General features: G+C 67.3%; 2 protein-coding genes across 5 annotated transcripts; one reads left to right on the plus strand and one right to left on the minus strand.

Moving 5' to 3' along the window:
- Positions 1 to 299: 299 nt before the first annotated feature.
- On the minus strand, positions 300 to 9042 carry ECE2 (endothelin converting enzyme 2). Of its 4 annotated transcripts, none has more exons than XM_076341243.1 (19): positions 8968 to 9042; positions 7098 to 7184; positions 6559 to 6703; positions 6132 to 6347; positions 5910 to 6034; positions 5619 to 5765; positions 5466 to 5531; positions 5065 to 5253; positions 4494 to 4636; positions 4240 to 4354; positions 3877 to 3987; positions 3566 to 3664; positions 3398 to 3475; positions 3089 to 3192; positions 2656 to 2766; positions 2236 to 2303; positions 1379 to 1569; positions 1203 to 1298; positions 300 to 1080 (listed from the first exon to the last, which is right to left on the minus strand). In XM_076341243.1, the coding sequence occupies exons 1-19, from the start codon at positions 9007 to 9009 to the stop codon at positions 904 to 906; spliced, it is 2310 nt and encodes a 769-aa protein (XP_076197358.1). In that variant the 5' UTR covers positions 9010 to 9042; the 3' UTR covers positions 300 to 903. The 4 variants fall into 4 exon arrangements, with proteins under 4 accessions (XP_076197358.1, XP_076197357.1, XP_076197359.1 ...); XM_076341242.1 differs by having other exon boundaries at positions 5619 to 5768; XM_076341244.1 differs by lacking the exon at positions 8968 to 9042 and adding an exon at positions 7263 to 7329 and having other exon boundaries at positions 5619 to 5768.
- A 1657-nt stretch (positions 9043 to 10699) lies between these two features.
- Positions 10700 to 18253, plus strand: PSMD2 (proteasome 26S subunit ubiquitin receptor, non-ATPase 2). Its single transcript, XM_076341241.1, has 21 exons — positions 10700 to 10849; positions 11700 to 11756; positions 12061 to 12225; positions 12473 to 12594; positions 12975 to 13199; positions 13303 to 13461; positions 13748 to 13892; positions 14096 to 14156; positions 14446 to 14592; positions 14776 to 14882; positions 15290 to 15417; positions 15499 to 15586; positions 15977 to 16139; positions 16235 to 16336; positions 16423 to 16568; positions 16788 to 16871; positions 17004 to 17172; positions 17272 to 17366; positions 17537 to 17663; positions 17756 to 17874; positions 17956 to 18253. Exons 1-21 carry the CDS (start codon positions 10715 to 10717, stop codon positions 18136 to 18138), a joined length of 2727 nt encoding a protein of 908 aa, XP_076197356.1. The 5' UTR covers positions 10700 to 10714; the 3' UTR covers positions 18139 to 18253.
- The last annotated feature ends 1183 nt before the right edge of the window (positions 18254 to 19436 follow it).

A 19436-nucleotide genomic window follows, 5' to 3' on the forward strand; every position in this document is an offset into this window, starting at 1 on the left:
CCAGCCACCCCGCTTGGTGCCAGCCGGCAGCGCGGCCCCCCCATGCCTGTGGCTGAGGGGTGACCCGTCCCCTCTGGCCCTGCCTGGGGTGCCAGGGCTGAGGGTCAGCCCTGCGGCCGCCGTTCTCCTTCCCTGCACGTCTGCTCCCCTCCCTCCGCCCCTCAAGACTTCTCATCTCCGGCTCCCGTCCCTCGGGATGTCTCATCTCCCACACGTACCCCGGCTTTTGAGTCACCCCCCACTCCAGATCCCACCTCTCCCCCTGCCCCGACACCGCGAAGGACCCGGAGGCGCCGGAGTAAGTGGAAACTGCTTTTAATCATTAAATAAATTCAGCGACAGCCACCCACAGCTGAAGGCACCAGAGTCCCCGCTGCCGCCCGCTGGTCCCAGCAGAGGTGGATGGGGAAGCCAAGCCGGATCGGGAGGGGGCAAGGGAAGAGCGGACCCGGGTGGCCCCCAGCCTCCATCTCCGGCAGGTTGGGGGGCAGGAGCAGGGGGGGCTCTGCTCTTGTGCTCTCCCTGGGACCCCTCTGACCTGCCCGCCCGGGGGGGACACGGCGCTGGGAGCGCTGAGCTGTGTCCTTCTCTAGCATGTCAGGGTTGGGGGGCAGAGCTGTGTTTCTGGGGGTGCTACGGCTTCTCTGCTGGCTGTGTCCGGCCCCAGGCTGTGGATGGGGGCTGCGGCAGGTGCCCAGTGTGGGGCTGTGTGTGCTGGGGAGGGGGGCAGAGGTGGGGCGAGGCGGCGTGTGGTGTGTGCACAGGGGGGGGGGGACTGCAACGGAGGGTGACCCGGGGGGTGGCCCCGCTCTCTGCCCATGGGCCAGCTCCGGCAGCCGGTGAGGGCTGGGGGGAGGGCACAGCAGAGCATCGTCCCCTCTGTCCCCAGCACCCTCCCCGTCCCTACCACACCTCACAGTGCTTGCCGGGGTTCATGGGGGAGCCCAGGGGGCAGCGGAAATGTTCGACAAAGTCCCGGGAGTTGCTGAGCGTGCCGATGACGCGGTACTTGTCAGGGCTGTGGGGGTCGGTCACCAGCCCTTCGTGGGAGCTCTCGGGCGTCCGGACGGAGCACCACACCTGCCAGAGTGGGAGCAGCCTCAGGGACAGGGGACAGAGCCCCCCAGGCAGGGTCGGGGGCTGTGGAGTGGCTCCGAGGGGCTGGGGAGGGATGGGGGACCCACCATCCCGCTCTACCCTACCTGTGCGAAGCCCACGAAGAAGAGCTGGTGGTTGGTGAGCCCCAGGGCTGGCAGGTGCTTCTCCTCCCCGTTCTTCTGCAGCCAGGACTTGTACGCCTGTGGGAGAGGCACCCTGAAGCCCCAGGGATGGACAGACAGCCATGGGGTCCGCGTCCCCTCGGGATGGCGGCACTCACGTTGTAGGCTGCCTTGAGCCCGCCGTTATCGGCGATGTTCTCGCCCAGCGTCTGCCGGCCATTGACCTTCTCGCGGTGGACGGTGTAGCGGCCGTACTGCTCCATCATGCACGCTGTCCGGTTCTTGAAAGCCTCCAGGGAGGAGTTCTGCCACCATGGCCGCAGGTTGCCCTCCTTGTCATACTCCCGCCCTGCGAGACGAAGCCGTGGGGTGGGGTGGGACCGGGGGATGCCGGCCCCCTGCAGAGCCCCCGCTGCAGGGGGTCCCGAAACAGGGCAGGGTGAGGTGCAGTGGGGACAGCCCCAGGGGACACCGGGGGACCTGGTGCCTTGGGTCCATGCCCAGGGGAGATGGTGCCCCCCAGCCCCTGCTCCAGGCAGGCTCCGGCTGGGGCTCAGCCGTGCGCTTGGGTCCCCAGCCATCCCCCAGTGCATCCCTGCTGTCCCAAGCCGGATTTGTCACACCAAATTCCCCCATTGACCCCATCTCAGCTCCAGGGCTGCGGTGAAGGCGCAAAGCAGAGTGGATGTGAGAGGGACCCATCCCGCGCCCCGCGGGGAGGAGGATGAGGAGGGGGCCAGGGCTGCAGACACCGTGTCCTCACCAAGCGGATGGAGCGAAAGCTGCACAGAGAAGCCGGGGGGAGGTATCGGCGGGTGCCACCTGGGGAGACAGGATGATAGAAGGGGGGGCGGCCGGGGGGCACGAGCACGCATGATGCAATGGATGGCAAAGCGGGACCCCCGCGCACCCACGGCACCACCTTCCCACGCCGAGGGCAGGGGGCGGGAGGGGGGCCGGGGGGGGCGCAGGAAGGTGATGGGGGTCGAGGCCGGCACTGCTTGTGGGCGCTCACCTTGGTCGTCAAATGCGTGGGTCAGCTCGTGCCCCATCACCACGCCGATGCCACCGAAATTGAGGGCTCTGCGGGGCCGCGGGAGACAGACAGGTAAGTGCCGGGGGGACGATGCCGTCACAGCCTGCCCCCAGCCTGGGCACCCCCTCCACAGCCCAGGCACCCTGTCTGTGTCCGGGGCACCCAGCGAGACTCTGCTCCGGTTGGCACCCAGCTGGGAATGAGTCCTGTTCGGGACACCGGTGGCCCCACGGGGACTTTGCAGGCTGTCTTGGCTGCGGGATGTAAAGCCTTGAGGGACCTTCACCCCCCAGGGCTTTGCTTTGTGGCTGCTGGGGCCTCTGTGGGGTGCTGGCCCTGATCCAGCCTGTGCCTCCCCCCCAACCCAGGAGATGCCCCCCATCCCCGTGCCAGGCTCACTTGGGGTGGTTGCGGGCGTAGAAGGGAGCCTGCAGGATGCCGGCGGGGAAGACGATCCCGTTCTTGGTGGGCAGGTAGTAGGCGTTGACGGTCTGCGGGGTCATGCTCCACCTGGGGCAGGGAGGTGGCACAGGGGACAGGCAGGGATGTGTCCCCTCTCCCCCCTGCCCCGGCACCCTCCTGTGCCATCTCCCACCGTGGGTCCCCTGTGCTGCCCTGCTCGGGGCTGGCACCGCCGCCCCCCGCCCCGTGACCAAGGGACCCTGTCCCAGGGACAAGCCAGAGCCACCATGGGTGACCTACAATGCTGTGCCACCCCATGGGGGGAACCTTCCCCCCAGTGAACCAGTGCCACCCAGGCTGTGCCGGCGACAGTGCTGTGACACCGTGCTGGTGTCACATCCTCCACCCCCCCACAGGCCCTCCCCCTTACTGGTCACGGTTGGGGGGTTTCCGGAGCTGGTCAGCCATCACTTTGGCGGAGAAGTTGTAGAAGTTGAGCATGTTCTGGAAGAAGGAGTCCTCCGAGACCTCGTACTGGTGAGGAAGAGGAGAGATGAGGAGGGGTCCACCGGGGGCTGTTCCCCCCACCCTGTCTGGGATGCACTCGGTACCGGGGTGGCTCCGCGTAATGCCCCATCCTAAATGGGTCCCCCAAATAGGGACATCGCCCCACCATGGGGCCAGGGCTTGGCGTGAGCAGGGACCAGACCCCCTCCCCGCAAGCTGGGTGCCCCCCTACCCCATCATAGACGTCGTCCAGCTCCTTGTTGTCCAGGATGAAGTCAGGGAAGCCGATCATGTCATAGATGGCGTCCGCCTGCGTGGGGAGAGGCCCCAGCGGTAAGATGGGGTGGGGGGGCTTCCCGGGAGGGAGATGTCTCCCACCCACTGCCCTCCCCGAGGTCACCTTCTCCTTTGCAGCCTGCCTGGTCTTCTCGTCCATCCAGTCCAGCTGGTCCAGGGACACCTCGAAGGCCGCCCGGATCTCACTGATCATCTCCTCAGCCTGGGGAGGGGAGGGAATGAAGCCCCCCTGCCCCCGCAGCCCCCCTGCCCCCTGCAGCCCTTCGGGCAGGGACAGGATGGGCAGGATGCGACCTCCCTGGGGCTGGGGGTCCCGTTTCCCTCCTCCCTGCCTTCCAGCCCTGGGGTTTGGTGGGGAAATGGGGGGGTCCCGCAGACGGTGATGGGGAGGGGCGGGGGCAGAAGCATCCTCACGATGGCCTTGCTGTCCCGGTCGAAGGTGGCTTTGACGAAGAGGGAGCCCAGGGCGAAGCCCAGCGTGTCGTCCGTGTTGGAGATGCAGGTTTGCCAGCGGGGCGTGCAGGACTGTGGGAGCAAGACAGGGGCCCGTGAGACCCCAGCCCCCTCCCCTGCTCCCCTCCCTGCCCCTAGCCCGGCTCTGCCCCCTCCCCAGGGGGGAGATGCTCAGCAGCTAAACCCCCATCCCAAAAGATGGTCCCTGGCTTCCCTCTGCAGCATCCGGGGCTCAGCATTCCAAGGGCATCCCAAGGGCAGGGGTTGTCCTGGCTACTTCCAGGCTGGGGGCAGAGGGGGCTGGTCCCGGGTCCCCCCTGTTACCTTCCTGGTGCCGTAGAGTGTCTCCAGCAGCCTCTCCTGGGCTGTCTCAAACCGCTGGTCCAGGCTGGAGGCCGTCTTCTGCACCAGGTTCCAGATCAGGTAGTTGTTCAGGATGCTGCAGGGGCAGAGAGATGCCATGGCTCGGCACGGGCACGGTCCACAGGGGATGCCCCAGCCACCGGCGAGCCCAAAATGTTACCCCACCATGGGGGAAACCCCAAATGGGGCATGGCGGCGGTTCACGGGTGCCTCACCTCCTGTCGGTGCTGTTGATGAGGTCGGAGACCTGCTGGAGGTAGGTGTCCCCATACACCACCACGGGCTCCGTGTCGGCCAGCTCCAGCGGGGCCAGGGCGTAGGACAGGTAATCCAGCCAGTCGATGGCGGGGGCCAGGGCCTGGGGGGGAACATGGGGACGGGGCACCTGGGTGCTTGGCACGGCTCTGCCCCATCCTGCCCGTCATGGGAGGATCCCCTGGGGCAGGGGCTGTGCTCCCTGGGAAGGTCAAGTCCCAATGTCCCTCAACACCCCAAATCCCTTCTCTGCCCCAAACCCTTCCCGTGGCTCCCTGCTGCTCTCAATGCTGCAGGACAAGGAGGGGACACCAGGACTGCCCATGCGGGATGGCAGCTTGCCCCAAATCCTAATGACCGGGGGGATGAGCACCTCACTCCAGCACCCAGTGCATGTCCCGCAACGGATGGGGCTGCCCAGGGTGTCCTGGGAGGGGGGCAGCAGCGGGCATGGACCCCTTGGTGCCCCATTGGACAACCCCGCCTTGCATGCCCAGAGGGTTTCCCCAGGCTGTGCCATGCCGTGCCCACCTGCAGCTCGGCAATGCTCATCTTGTGGTAGATCTTCTCGTCGTCCCGCCGCTCAGCCTGGGGCACTGTGATGTTGGCCAGCTGGGTTTCGAAGTCCAGCACTTGCTGCATCTGGAGGCGGGTGGGCTCTGGGCCCCCCCCCAGCAGCGTGCCCAGCTCCACCATGTAGTCCAGGTACGCTGCCAGGACCTGGTGGGACCCCGAGCCCCAGCTCAGCCCCGGCTGCAGCTCGTCCCACCTCCCCGGGGGGTTCAGACCCACTGCCTGGGCACCGTGCCTGGGCACTGTGCCACCTCGATGGGCAGGGTGCGGGTGCCTGGTGCGCCCCAGCAGTGCTCGCACCCCATTGCTGCGGGTTTCCCCTGATTGCTGCCGTCAGGGTGCCCGGCGCCCAGCCTCACCCTCTCGTTGGCGGTCTTGTTCAGGTAGTAATCCCGGGATGGGAGGAAAAGCCCCGACTGGTCTACCTGGGAGGAGAGAGGGGCAGCATGCGCAACCCGGTGCCTGCCGGTGCCCCCCCGGTGCCCGCCACCCCTCGGTGCCAAGGTGCCAACCTGGATGATGTTGCTGTTGGAGCTCTTCGAGTCTGCACCCACGTACACCGTGAAGAAGGGGGTAGCCCGGTACGTGCCTGACACCATCTTGAGGACCTCCATGAAGCTTGTCTGGTTCCAGGAGCCGGTGACGTTCCATCCCCCGATCTGCTGGCAGACGGACCCAGCGCCTCAAGGAGGGATAGGGTCTGTCCCTGAGGGCTGCCCCCTCCTTGGTTACACAAAGAGCTGAGCGGGAGATGCGCTGGGCTGAGCCTCGACAGCTCAGTTCACGTGTGGATGGCCGCCCACCTTGTCAATGAGCTCCATGAGGGGCTGGGAGCCCAGCTCCTCTATCCTCTGCTCCTTGAGGCAGGACAGGTAGTACCGCTGCGTCTTCCGCTCCGCCTCGCTGCTGGAGTTGAAGGTGGCATTCTCTGCGGGAGGCTGCGGGTCAGCCCCAGGGACGCTGGGGCTCTGCCTGCCTGTGCCCAGAGGTCACCCCCCGGTGGCTGTGACTCCCCCGGTGCCCACCTAGGAGATGCTTCATGATGGCCTGGTTCTGGTCCCAGATGCTGTTGAAGGTGCTCCACTTGGAGCGCCCGTTGGGCAGCGGGTTCCTCTTGATCCAGCCCCCGCACGAGTACTGGTAGAAGTCCTGGCACGGGTCCGTCTCCACATCCAGGGCCTCCAGGATCTTGCTGGCCACCCGGACGCAGGCGTCCGTCAGGCACATGCTGTGAGAGGGATCTGGCAGGGAAGGCATGCCCGGAGCTGTGCGCATGTGCCGGGGGAAACTGAAGCACGGAGCGGGGCCAAGCCCTGCCTGCACCCCGGGGCGGGCAGAGCACCCGGAGCAGGAGCCCCAGGCTGACCCGTCCCTCCCCGTCCTGCTGTGTCCCCTCCCCTGGGTGGGGGGATGCCACTGCCACCCCGGCGGGGCCGTGGGGACCCTCCCTACCTCTGCGGTACTGGATGGCCAGGGCGACGACAGCAACGCCGAGCAGCAGGGCCAGGGAGACGGCGACGGCACAGAGCACCAGCTCCAGCTGGCTGCGCGAGGCCAGGCGGCTCAGCAGCGGCCCCGGCCCCTTCTGGAACCCCACCTGGGCAGGAGCAGGACCTGCCATTGCACCGCGGGGGGACCGAACCTCGTTGGTCCCCTTTCCCTCCCCTACCGCTCCCTGGTGCCTGGCTCAGCTGCATGACAAGGTGGGGATCGGGGCATCCCTCCAGGGGTGCCCAGGGCACCAGCCCCAGCAAGCCAGCAGTGGGTGCTGGTTTGCCCTCCCGAGCCGCAAGGAAGGACGATGGCCTGGGCACACTCTCTGCCGCATTTTGGCTGCCTCCCAGCACATCCCTGGGCACAGCCAGGGCTGGCTTGGCTGCCGGCCCTCCTCCTGCTGCCCACCCGGCTGCGGGCAGGCTCCAGCGGAGGGCGAGGAGGGGGGCCAGGGAGGATGGAGAGGGGAAGGATGGAGGGGCCGGGGCAGACCTCACCTCCACGCTGTCAGGAGAGGCGCTGCCGTCCCCTGCTGGCTCCGGCCCCTCGTCGTCCTGCAGCGTGGCACGCTTGTAGTCAGGCATCTGCCGAGGGAGGGAGCGGGCTGGGATGGGGGCGTGGGGGTGGCTGCCCCCCGCCCCGCCATCCCCTCCGGCTCTTACGGCGAGGGCCGGTGCCTGCTCAGTGGGTGCACGGGGGGGACGGGGCAGCCCCTGACGCCCCTCGGTGCGCCTGGACCTCCCCCAGAGGCTGTCCCCAGCCCCAGGTAGCCCCAGGGAGCACGGGGAGAGCTGCTGATGGGGGGCTCGGGGGCTCGTGCTGGAGCATCCCTCCGCGTCGCCATGGCAGCCGTGGCATCAGCCCTGCCGACAGGTGCCACATCGCTACGGAGACATGGTCCCCATTGCCAGGCAACCGTTGCTTAGTGCTGCTGCCTCGCCCCTCCTCCCCCGCCTGGAACTTTCCATGCAGATGTGCACCAGTCCGAAACATCTGGAAGCACCTCTCGCCCCATCCTGGCCCTGGGGGTGCCCGGGGTGCAGGGCCAAGCCCGTGCAGGCAGAGCATGCGGGGGGAGAGCGGGCACTACGGGAGGTGTCAGCCGGCAGGGCAGGACCCCCTCACTCCCGGCCATGTGGGAGCCCGGCAAGGGGCTGCTTGCACCAACCCAGCCCTGAGGGCTGCCGAGGACTCAGCCAACAGGGAGGTGGTGGAGCAGAGCCAGCAGCTTTGGAGGGGAGGATGAGCTGGAAGAAAAAGCTGGAGGCTTTGGTGGAAGAGAATCAGCAATGCTGCTGGTCGTGAGCCATCCTTAGGCTTCAGAGTTAACGCCCGGGTGGGTTGCGGTTCGCCCTCCCATCTGTGCTGCAGACTAAGGTGGATGCCCTGGGGCTGCCTGCAGGGCTGGTGTCGGGGGCCAGGAAGGAGCCGGGGCGGGAAGGATGATGGGCAGGGGGTGAAGCAGAGCAAGTGCCCCGTGCCCAGCTGTGCCCACTGCCACACTGCCGGGACAGGGAGGGGGCTTCGCCAAGAGCTGCCGCAGCGGGAGGGCGCGAGGCTGGGATTGACAGTTGGCAGGAGCCCCCCGCCGGGGCGGGTTCCTGGGAGCTGCTGGTGTTAGGAGGGACGGCTCAGCATCTTGTGGGAGCTCGGCCAGCTGGGCACCCCCACCATCCCAGCTCCCCCAACATGCTCCTCTCCCCTCCCGGGTGGTCCTCATCCTCCTGGGCACCAGCCGGCAGCACCCCCTCCCCGGCACCTCCTGGCACCCTCGAGGCAGGAGCAGGACCTGGTTCTGGGGCTCCTCCTGCCCCCTCCGTGGGACCGAGACCTGTGGGGACAAGGCCCCCTGCTCCCTCCAGGGGTGCTGTCTTGGGGGGCACCCTACCAGCAGCATCACTGTACCCCAGGTGGGCTTCATGCCTTGGCGGAGCAGGGTCTGTGGGGCCATCTTCAAACAGCCCCAGTTCCTTCTGTCCGACCCCAGGCAGGGGTTTGGGGGGGGCCTTTCCTCCCCTTTTCCCCCCTGCCATGGGGGACGGGGACCCTTCAGCCACACAGTTCCCCCAGCCCCGGCCCCACGCAGCCCCCTGCATCCCCCAGGCTCTCGCCCCCGGGCTCCCCCAGCCCCTCCATCCCTTCCTCCAGCAGGGTCCCGCAGCCCCCCCAGCCCTTCCAGCTCTTTGAGCCCTCCAGCCCCCGGGCTCTCCTCTGCCCCGGCCCCCTCCTGTCCCCCTCGCCGTCCCCTCTGCCCCCCTCGCCGGTGCCCCCTGTCCTCCCTCCTCCTGCCCCACTCCCCGCCCTTTGCCCCCGCCCTGCCCCGCCGCCATCCCCGGCCCGGCCCGCGCCGCTGCCCCGGGCACTCACGGCGTGTCCGAGCTCCTGGAGGGCCACGTTCATCCTGGCCATCCCGGGCCGCCTCCCGCCTAGCTCCGCTCCCCGCCCGGGCCGCGCCGGGCCCCCGCCGCCGCCGCAGCGCCGCCTGCCTCCGCCGCCATGGCCCGCACCGGGCGCCGCGCCGCCGCCGGGACCGGGACCGGGGCTGGGCAGGGATGTGGCCGCGCCGGAGGGATGGAGCCGCGGGGGCTGGTACCGGCTGGGCGCGGCCCGCAGGCACGGGGCGGGGGCGGCTGGGGCCGGCGCCTCGGGGGGTGGCTGGAGCGGGGGCACCGGTGCCCAGCCCGGTCGCACCGCTTCGCTCCGCTCCGCTCCACCCGGCCCGGCCCCGCCGCCAAGGTGACCCCCGTGCGCGCGGGAGGAGCCCCGCACCGGCACCCGCACGGGAGCTGCACCCGCACCTGCACCGGCACCGGCACCCGCACGGCCACCGGCACCCACAAGGGGAGCCGCACCGGCACCTGCACCCTCGCCAGTGAGGGAGGCGCACCGGCACCGGCACCGGCACCGGCACGGGGAGCAGCACCCGGGCTCGCACCCGGGCACACTGACACACGTACCGGCACTGGGCTTCAGCACCCGGGGAGGCACACTGGCACCACACAGCACCGGGTACCGGCACCGGCAGCGGGGTGGTAACAGTGCACAGCCGCAGCAGCACACCCTGCTCCGGTACCCGGGCACACACCCCAACGCACCAGCGCACGCCCAGGTGGATGCACACACACGCTGACCGACGCTCCCACCCCGGTACCCCGAGGCACCCCAAGGTCACCCACAGGCCCATGCTGCCGCGCGCGGCATGGCACAGTCGCACGCACACAGGCGTGCACAGCCGCGGTCACCGCCGCGGTGGGGAGCGAGGGGGAGGCCCTGGCTGCGCGCACAGCCTCACACCCCACCCCGACACCTCCCAACCCTGTGCGACCACCTGTCCGGGACAGGGTGTCACTGCAGGTCACCTGCCCGGTGCCCGGGGTGCTGCCAGGGGGGCAGCGGTGTGCGGGGGTGTACGGGTGCAGGTACCCGGGTAGGGTCCCCCCTACCCTCTGGGGTGCAGGGCACACAGCAGCCGTGTGGGTGCCCGGGTGTGCGTGGCAGTGGCGCCTCGAAAAACGTCGGTGGGGAGACGCTTGGCACCGCACCCGCTGCCCGGGGGTTCCCCAGCGAGCGCAGCCCGGGGGGCTGCCCCGGAGCGGGGGAAGGTGCCCCCCGGTGTGCTCGGTGTGGCTGGGCGAGGCAGTGCCACCTGCCTGAACTGCGGGGCCGGGGGCACAGAGTGGCACGTGTGCGCAGGAGGCGTGTGCCAGCACGGGTGGAGGGGCACAGGGGTGCCCACGGCTCTCCGTGGCGTCTCGGGGCCCCGTCGAGCCTGCCAGCCCCGGACAACGACGCCTCACTTGCCCGGCTCGGATGGCACCGGTGCCCCGTGCCCGGGCGGCGTTGCTCCGGGTCCCCAACCCCGTCCCCGGCTGCCAGCGCTCCCCGGCAGTGCCGGGGCCCCGGGACGGGCCGTTCCCCCCCGTCCCCCCCCCCCGCTCCCGTCGCTGCCGGTGCCGGTGCTCGGCGCTGCGTAGCGCCGCGACACGTGGGGCCGCCCCGCCCCTCGCCCCGCCCCCGGCGCGCGGCGGCGTCGTCACGGCGCCGCCGGGCGGCGATTGGCAGCGGGCACGTGCGGCGCGCAGGCGCAGAGCGGCGGGAGCGCGGCGGAGCGGCGATGGATGCGGGCGGCGGCGGCGGGCAGAGCCGGGTGCAGGGCGGCCCCGGGTCGGGCGGCGACGAGAAGCCCACGCCGCTCTGGGGCCGGGACCGCCGGGAGCCGCCCGTGGGGCCCGAGAAGGAGCAGGAGCTGGTGAGCGCCGCCGCGCCGCGGGCCGCAGCTGAGTCACGGCCAGGCAGGGCCCGCGTCACCGGCGGGGCGGGACGTCATCTCACGTCACGCGGGCGGCCGGCATCCCTGCGGGGGCGCCTGTGGCGTCGCCGGGGCTCCCTCCGGCGGGGGCGCGTGACGTCACTGGCGCGAGGGGGTTGCCTCCGAGGGGGGCCGTGACGTCACTGAGGCGAGAGCTCCCTCCGGAGGGGGACCGTGACGTCACTGAGGCGAGAGCTCCCTCCGGAGGGGGACCGTGACGTCTTGGGGGTGCCCGCGTGACGCAGCTGAAGGCTCCCTGCCCTGGGGGGTGTGTGTGCGCGGTGGGGCAGGGGGCTCTGGGGTCTGATGGCGCTGGAGTGGGGTGAGGGGAGCCGTGATGTAATCGGGCACGTGTGACAGCGGGGACTGTGGAGGGGTCCCCTCTTTGCCCGGCACGGGGGTGGCCTTGGCTCTGGGGGTCCCCACGGGCTGTGGGGGGCTGCCTCTGGGTAGAGGGGCTGCTCTCACTGGGGGTGCCCCCCCGTGGGGCCGTGCCCTGCCGTGCCCCTCTCCATGGGGGTGTTTCCATACAGCACAGGGTAACGGGGGAGGCGCTCCTCACCCCCTGGGAAGGGGTGGTCTCTTCGGGGGAGTATCCACAGTTATGGGAGCATTGACACCCCCCCACCCCCCACCCCCCCAGCAGCACTGGGGCAGGATGGTGCCCTGGAGGGGGGTGTCACTGCGTCCTCATCCCCTTGCGGCTTGGGGTGACACCCCCACCCCTGTCACACCGGGGGTGTCTGTGCTGGGCACCCTTAACTCTGCTTTCTCCTGTGCATTTCGGCAGTCTGAGGAGGACAAGCAGCTGCAGGATGAGCTGGAGATGCTGGTGGAGCGCCTGGGGGTAAGTCTGTGCCATCCCCCTCAGCAAGGAGCTGCGGAGCCAGGAGCCCTGGCCAGGACTTGAGTCCCTCTGTCCCTCGCTTCCGGTTGTTCCTTGTGCAGTGGAGGTGGGGGGGTTTCACCTTGAGCAGGCCCCCTTCTTGTCCGCTGCGGTCTGTCCCCCAGCCTTGCCGCCTGTCTGACCTGTGCCCAAGGGACCTCTGCCTCCCTCTGCTCAGAGCCACGGCTGTGTTTGGGGAGGGCTGGCGGGGTGGTGGTGCAGGAACCAGCCCCCCTGCTCCCTGACAGGCAGCTTCCCTCTGCAGGAAAAAGATACGTCCCTCTACCGCCCGGCCCTGGAGGAGCTGCGGAGGCAGATCCGCTCTTCCACCACCTCCATGACCTCTGTTCCCAAACCCCTCAAGTTCCTACGGCCGCATTACGGCAAGCTGAAGGAGATCTATGAGAACATGGCTCCAGGAGAGAACAAGGTAAAGGCTCTTGGCCTCACTGTCCCACGTGGCTGGGGGGATGGTGCTGGGGTGAGTGATCGCAGAGCCCTCTGGACCCCGTGGTCTAACGTCAGCCTCTGTGACTTGCTTTGGTGGATTATAACTTGCCAGGGCCGCGCCTTTGCCGCCTGTGATGGCTTGTGGGCGCAGGGAGGGTGTTGTGTCCCTGGCTGCCGCCGCTTCCCTGTGCCCGGCATGCATCTGGACCTCCGCGCTCTTTCCCCAGCGTTTTGCGGCAGACATCATTTCTGTGCTGGCCATGACCATGAGCGGGGAGCGCGAGTGTCTGAAGTACCGGCTGGTGGGCTCCCAGGAGGAGCTGGCGTCTTGGGGGCATGAATACGTCAGGTAAGCCTGGGTGGGAGCAGGGCTTGGGGAAGGACAAGGGCTCAGGGGGATTTCCCTGAGCCCTTCGACTCTTGCCTGCCTGGGAGGTATCCCGACTTTTGCTGAGCTTGTGCTCAGCTGCCCCTGTCATGTCTGCACATGTGTCACCTCGTCCTCTCTCCACAGTGATTTGCTAGCTGCAGAGATCTTGCTGCTGTGGCCTCTATAATCTCTGCTCTTAACCCTATTTCTCCTCTGGGCTTGTCCCCCAAAAGCTCTCGCAGGAATGTGGAGCCCCTGTAAACAATACACAGCCCCGGCTAACTGGTAGCAGCTGCTCCCTGTCCTTGGGGCTGGGTGAAGCTGGTTTCTGTGGCAGTAATGTCCCTTTGTCCCGGCAGGCACCTGGCAGGGGAGGTGGCCAAGGAGTGGCAGGAGATCGATGAGGCTGACAAGGCTCAGAGGGACACGCTCCTCACCCTGGTCAAGGAGATCGTCCCCTACAACATGGCCCACAACGCAGAGCACGAGGCCTGTGACCTGCTCATGGAGATCGAGCAGATGGACATGCTGGAGAAGTACATCGATGACAACGCCTACTCCAAAGTGTGCCTCTACCTGACCAGGTGAGGGACCTCAGCAGTCTCAGGCACTGGAGGGGGCCTGGTCCCTGGTGGGCTGAGGTTGCCCGACGTGGTTGTTACCCTCATGCCTGTCTCCTCCTCAAAGCTGCGTAAGCTACGTCCCAGAGCCCGAGAACTCAGCTCTTCTGCGCTGCGCCCTGGGCATCTTCCGCAAGTTCAGCCGCTACCCTGAAGCCCTGCGCCTGGCTCTGATGCTCAATGACGTGGAGCTGGTGGAGGACATCTTCACTTCCTGCAAAGATGTGTAAGCAGAGACTCGTTCCCCACCCTCTGGGGCCTTCGCCCATCGTGGTGGGGCATGGCTCCCCATCTGGGCAGAGTTGGGTTGGATCCTGCCACCACCGGACGTGTCGGGGGGTTTGGACTGAGACACCTGTCCCTGAAATCAAGGTGGGCAAGAGCGGACCATCTCTGGGCTGCTCTTTTGTGCTTCTATAGCAGGGCGGGCTGGCTCACCGTTTGGTGAGCGTGTGTTTGTTCTGGGGCTGGCTGGGGTCTGGGCACTTGTGAAACCTCTTCCCTCTGCACAGGGTTGTCCAGAAGCAGATGGCCTTTATGCTGGGCCGCCACGGGGTCTTCCTGGAGCTGAACGAGGATGTGGAAGAGTATGAGGACCTGACTGAGATCATGTCCAACGTCCAGCTCAACAGCAACTTTCTGGCCTTGGCCAGAGAGGTGAGTGTCCCGGCTGGGAAAAGAGCCCTGGGCTGCCTCCAGCTGTGGCTGCCCTGGCTGCCGGGCTCTGTGGCAAGACCTGGGAAGAGATCCTTCATCCCTGTGAGCTTGGCCAGGGACCTCCTGGAGAGGTTGCCCTTGTAGGGCAGCTGCCCTGGGGTGTGCTGCCTGGGAGGTAACCCCCTTCTCCCTTGTCTCTGCAGCTGGACATCATGGAGCCCAAAGTGCCGGACGATATTTACAAAACCCACCTGGAAAATAACCGTAAGGGCTCTTGTTGTGGCCTCTGTCGTTTCTCCTTTGGGGAGCTCCTGGGGCTGCAAGGCATCTCTGGGCTGGTGCAGTCGGCTGTGTATCCCGAGGTAGGCAGACGGCCTGCCTGCGGTCTCTGACATGGCGTGGAGCAGACCCAGCTGCCTGCCATGGATTTGGGCTCCTCCTTCCTGCTGGTGGTGGGACAGGTCCTCGTCCCCCCGTGGCGTGGGACAGCTGTGCGGTGGAGGGCTGGCAGGGCTTCTCTTGCTGCCCGGCTGACCCCAACGTCATTTCCCAGGGTTCGGGGGTAGTGGTTCCCAAGTGGACTCAGCCCGGATGAATTTGGCCTCCTCCTTCGTGAACGGCTTTGTGAATGCTGCGTTCGGACAGGACAAGCTGCTGACGGACGATGGCAATAAATGGTTGTACAAGAACAAGGACCACGGTGAGGGAGCCAGCTGGGCAGGGGCTGGAGGTGCCCCTAGGCTTGGGGTCACTACCCTGTCCCTTTTGGGGGCCTGCAGGGCACAGCTGCCGCTGGGCTGCCCCATGTCCCTGGCCACCACCTGCCCCAGGCCGGGCACATCAATTCAGGGCTGACGTGGGCTCTTTTCCCCTGGAACTGCAGGGATGCTGAGTGCTGCAGCCTCACTGGGCACGATACTGCTGTGGGATGTGGACGGGGGGCTCACGCAGATTGACAAGTACCTGTACTCCTCGGAGGATTATATCAAGGTCCGTGGCACCGATCCCAGCACGGGCTCTACGGCTGCATGGGGCAGCCCTGCTGCGGGCTGGGTGTGCGGCCGGCTCGGGGAATGGTTAACCTTGCCTTGATCCACTGTGCAGCTCAGCTCCTGCCCAGAGAGGGATCAGACACCCTGTGTCCCAGGTTTTTGACCTGTGCTGGCTCACAGCAAGGTGGGGAGCTCCTGGGGAGTGCCTGAGGCACCTTTGGGGTCCCCTTGTCACAGAGCTATGAGCTTTGGACTGCTCATCTGGATCCAGAGTGGCGTTGCTCACTTGATACCAACTTGCCCATCCCGGGGAGTGGGTGTAATGTGTGGGGTGACATTAGTCACTGGCTGGCAAGGAGCTTTGTGTGTTGGTGGCTGGTGCGTGATGGTGCTTCTACCTTGCAGTCGGGAGCCCTCCTGGCCTGTGGCATCGTCAACTCAGGGGTGAGGAACGAGTGTGACCCTGCCCTGGCCCTCCTGTCCGACTACGTCCTCCACAACAGCAACACCATGAGGATTGGAGCCATTTTTGGGTAAGGACCTAGCCCCAGCCTCCCCATGCTGCGCAGGGTGGTTGCAGCTCCCCCCTCACGCTCCCCTGGACTCTTCCCCAGGCTGGGATTGGCATATGCGGGCTCCAACCGCGAGGACGTCCTGACTTTGCTGCTACCTGTGATGGGAGACTCCAAGTCCAGCATGGAGGTAGGGAGCGAGGCAGGGTTTGCCTGGGGTTCCTGCTTCCCCACCTGGGTCCCCAGCAGCTCCTGGGAATACAGGGGCTGTCCTGCAGCCGGTTTGGGCTCCAAGAGCAAGGCTACATGTCCCTGCTTGGTGCTGTGCTGTGCCAGAAGAGCACAACCCTATTTTCCCCATCTGAGCTGCTCCCACGGTGGGATTGCAGCAGATGTGGGAGAGTAGGAAGCCATCAGGTCTCCCAATAGCCCAAATTTTCACACAAAGTGGGGACCAAGGGTACCCAGTGCTTTTTCAGGCTGGGCAGCCGTCAGACTGTGCAGACCTGGCCCCGAGCTGTGGGCCAGCTCACTCTGCGCTGTCCCCATGTACAACATGTCTCCTTCCCTCCTTCACCAGGTGGCTGGCGTGACCGCCCTGGCCTGCGGGATGATATCGGTGGGCTCCTGCAACGGGGATGTCACCTCAACCATCCTCCAGACCATCATGGAGAAATCGGAGACGGAGCTGAAGGACACATATGCCCGGTGGCTGCCGCTCGGCCTGGGCTTGAACCACTTGGGTAAGCCTGGGCAGTGCCAGTGGCTCCTGGGTTGGGGGACGGGGTGGGAACATCTCTCCACCGCTGTCCTCTAACCACTGCGCCTTCCTCGGCAGGGAAGGGAGAGGCGATCGAGGCCATCTTGGCAGCGCTGGAGGTGGTGTCGGAGCCGTTCCGCAGCTTCGCCAACACACTGGTGGACATCTGCGCCTATGCGGGTGAGTTGGGCTGATCAAGGTGGGAGAGGCAGGAGCGGGTCCTGGGCCCTCTGCCTGCTGATCCTGGCCCTCTGCTCTCCCCCCAGGCTCGGGGAATGTCCTGAAGGTGCAACAGCTCCTGCACATCTGCAGTGAGCACTTCGACTCCAAGGAGAAAGAGGATGACAAGGACAAAAAGGACAAGAAAGAGAAGGAGAAGAAAGAGAGCTCAGCTGACATGGGGGCTCACCAGGTGGGGAAATGTGGGTTGGGACCTGTGTCCCTGGGGCAGGAGCCGGCTTTGGGAGGGTCCCTAAGGCCCTTGTGGGAACAGAGCTGGAGCAAAACAGCCCCCAGCAGCATCCCCTGCTCTCACTGTCCCCCTGGGCTCAGGGTGGGCGCAGGGGCTGTGAGAACTTGGGTTTTGGGCTGGGTGCTCCCCGCCTGACGCTCAGTGCCTGTGTCCCTGCAGGGCGTAGCGGTGTTGGGGATCGCGCTCATTGCCATGGGCGAGGAGATTGGCGCTGAGATGGCCCTGCGCACGTTTGGCCACCTGGTGAGTGACACCAGGGGGACAGCACAGAGCCGGGAAGGAACCTGGGAATAGAGACTGGGTCTTGCCTCACATCTCTGTAGACCTCGCTGCCCTTGGTAAGCTGGGTCTAACACCCACCTCCCCTCCGTGCAGCTGCGGTACGGGGAGCCCACCCTCCGCCGTGCTGTGCCCCTGGCCCTGGCCCTTATCTCGGTCTCCAACCCCCGGCTCAACATCCTCGACACCCTCAGCAAGTTCTCCCATGACGCTGACCCCGAGGTCTCCTACAACTCCATCTTTGCCATGGGCATGGTGGGCAGTGGTAAGCCTGGGGGACAGCCCGGTTTGGGACTCGTGCAGGGGGAAGGTGGGAGACCCGAGCCGTGTACCCTACTCTCTGCCTGCACCCCCTCTTCCCCAGGTACCAACAACGCCCGGCTGGCAGCAATGCTGCGGCAGCTCGCCCAGTACCACGCCAAGGACCCCAACAACCTCTTCATGGTGCGGTTAGCCCAGGTGATGATCCTGCGCTTGCCGCTCGTGGTGGGGAGGGGGCAGGTTGGGGTCCCTGCCCTGGGTGTGGGAAGGGGAGTGGTGTCCCGGGGGTGTCACCCTCCTGCCAGCCAGGGCTGGGGGTCCCAGATATTACCCCACCGTTCTCTCACATGCTTTCTCTGCCACACCAGGGCCTGACCCACCTGGGCAAGGGGACGCTCACCCTGTGCCCATACCACAGCGATCGCCAGCTCATGAGCCAGGTGGCCGTGGCCGGGCTGCTGACGGTCCTCGTGTCCTTCCTGGATGTGCGCAACAGTGAGTACTGTGGGCTCGCCCCCCACCCCCAGCACTCCTCTGCCCCACGGGGTGGGCGTTGCTCAGCCCCTTTACTTCTATCTCCCCTCCAGTTATCCTGGGCAAGTCCCACTACGTTCTCTACGGCCTCGTTGCTGCCATGCAGCCCCGCATGCTGGTCACCTTCGACGAGGAGCTGCGACCTCTGCCCGTGTCGGTTCGGGTAGGACAGGTAAGGGGCAGCCAGAGCCGGGGATGGGGTGCTCCGGCATCCCTGCGTGTCCCCAGCATTTACCTCGCTCTTCTCTCGCAGGCTGTGGATGTGGTGGGCCAGGCGGGCAAACCCAAAACCATCACCGGCTTCCAGACTCACACGACGCCGGTGCTGCTGGCGCATGGAGAGCGGGCAGAGCTGGCCACGGAGGAGCACGTGCCTGTGACACCCATCCTGGAGGGTTTTGTTATCCTACGCAAGAACCCCAACTACGACGTTTGAGCCGAGGCGGGGCTGGGGGGGTGGGTAGGTGGTTTGGGAGGGGAGGAAAAAAACCTTGTTTGTTTGTTTGTTTTTGTTACTGAGAGTCGAGGAAATAAACTATGCAGAGACTCCAGTGCTGCTGTACCCTCCTTGTGCTGGGGCTGTGGGCTGGGCTCCGATCCCCTCGAGGGCACCTGCTGTCCGTGGGGGCCGGGCACAGTGCAGACCCCGAGAAGCAGGGGGTGAACACAGAGCCGTGGGGTGCCACGTGTGCTCCTGCTCCCCCACGGGTCTGGCTCCCGCTCCTCCCCACCCTGCACCTGGCCGTGCTCCTGTGGCACCCCGGGGGTGTGTGCCTGGCACGGCGGGGTGTGCCGGCAGTGTGCAGCTCCCCTCCCCGCCTCGGCGCAGCACTGCCTATCCCCGGCTGGGACTGCTCTCCTGGGGGGGGGGGGGGGGGGTGGTCTTGGGTGGTGACTCCCTGGCTTCAGCTGCCCCCCGGGGTGTGGTGGGCTCTGCCGGCATTCCGTGCTGCGCCGGAGCCGGGATCAGAGTTAAAATCGGTCTTGGGACAGGGTGGAGGCCACGGGGGAAGTATTTTTAGGAAAGAGGAGAACCCTGTCCTGTTTCCAAAACCGGTGGAGTCTGTGCCCTGCCCTGCCCCAGCTGGGTGGCCGTGGGAGGCTGTGTCTGGATGGGTGCGGGGTGCCATGGCTGGGTGGGTGCAGGCGCTGTGCCCAGGCGCAGGGTGCTGGGTGGAGGCTGGTTCCTGGGGGGGTTGGGATGGGCGTGGGGTACTGGGTCCCAAGGGGAGCGGGATGGGTGCTGGATAGGGGCAAGGTGCCGTGTCCCGTGGGGTGCAGGGTGGGGGCCACGTCCCCCGCGGGTGCGAGGTGCTGAGTGGGTCCCGCGTAGGTGCAGCTGCTGGGCGCTGGAGGGGTGCGGGTCCCGGGTGAATGCAGATACCAACGGGTGCAGGTCCCGGGGGGGTGCTGGTCTCGGGACGTGCCGGTGCAGGCGGGTGCGGGTCCCGGGCGGCGCTGCGTGGGTGCCGACGCCGGATGGATCCTGGGCGGGTGCAGGTCGGAGCGGTGCCGGCCCCGGATGGTCGCCGGTCCCGGGCGGGTGGCGGTGCCGAGGGGTGCCGGTGCGGGTGCCGGGGGGTGCCGGGCGCGGCGGCGCGCCGCGTGCTCCCGCACGGGGTGTGCGGGGGGAGGGCCGGAGCGGTGGGCGTGGCCAGCCGGGAGGCGTGGCGTGGGAGGGGCGTTCCCCGCCCCACCCCTCCGCCGGGGCGAGCGGAGACCCCTCCCCGCCAC

The sequence above is a fragment of the Aptenodytes patagonicus genome, chromosome 6, assembly GCF_965638725.1.
Source record: "Aptenodytes patagonicus chromosome 6, bAptPat1.pri.cur, whole genome shotgun sequence".
Taxonomy (NCBI): Eukaryota; Metazoa; Chordata; class Aves; order Sphenisciformes; family Spheniscidae; genus Aptenodytes; species Aptenodytes patagonicus.

Bases quoted from the DNA above. Each gene is read 5' to 3' on its own strand.
- ECE2 (XM_076341242.1), bottom strand. From the start codon at position 9,009: ATGGCCAGGATGAACGTGGCCCTCCAGGAGCTCGGACACGCC. The intron at 7,185-8,967 runs GTGAGTGCCCGG...CTCCCTCGGCAG, and splicing joins TCCAGGAGCTCGGACACGCC to ATGCCTGACTACAAGCGTGC. The intron at 5,769-5,909 runs GTGGGCGGCCAT...TCCGTCTGCCAG, and splicing joins TCATGGAGCTCATTGACAAG to CAGATCGGGGGATGGAACGT.
- PSMD2 (XM_076341241.1), top strand. From the start codon at position 10,715: ATGGATGCGGGCGGCGGCGGCGGGCAGAGCCGGGTGCAGGGCGGCCCC. The intron at 16,569-16,787 runs GTGGGGAAATGT...GTGTCCCTGCAG, and splicing joins CTGACATGGGGGCTCACCAG to GGCGTAGCGGTGTTGGGGAT. The intron at 17,664-17,755 runs GTGAGTACTGTG...TCTCCCCTCCAG, and splicing joins CTTCCTGGATGTGCGCAACA to TTATCCTGGGCAAGTCCCAC.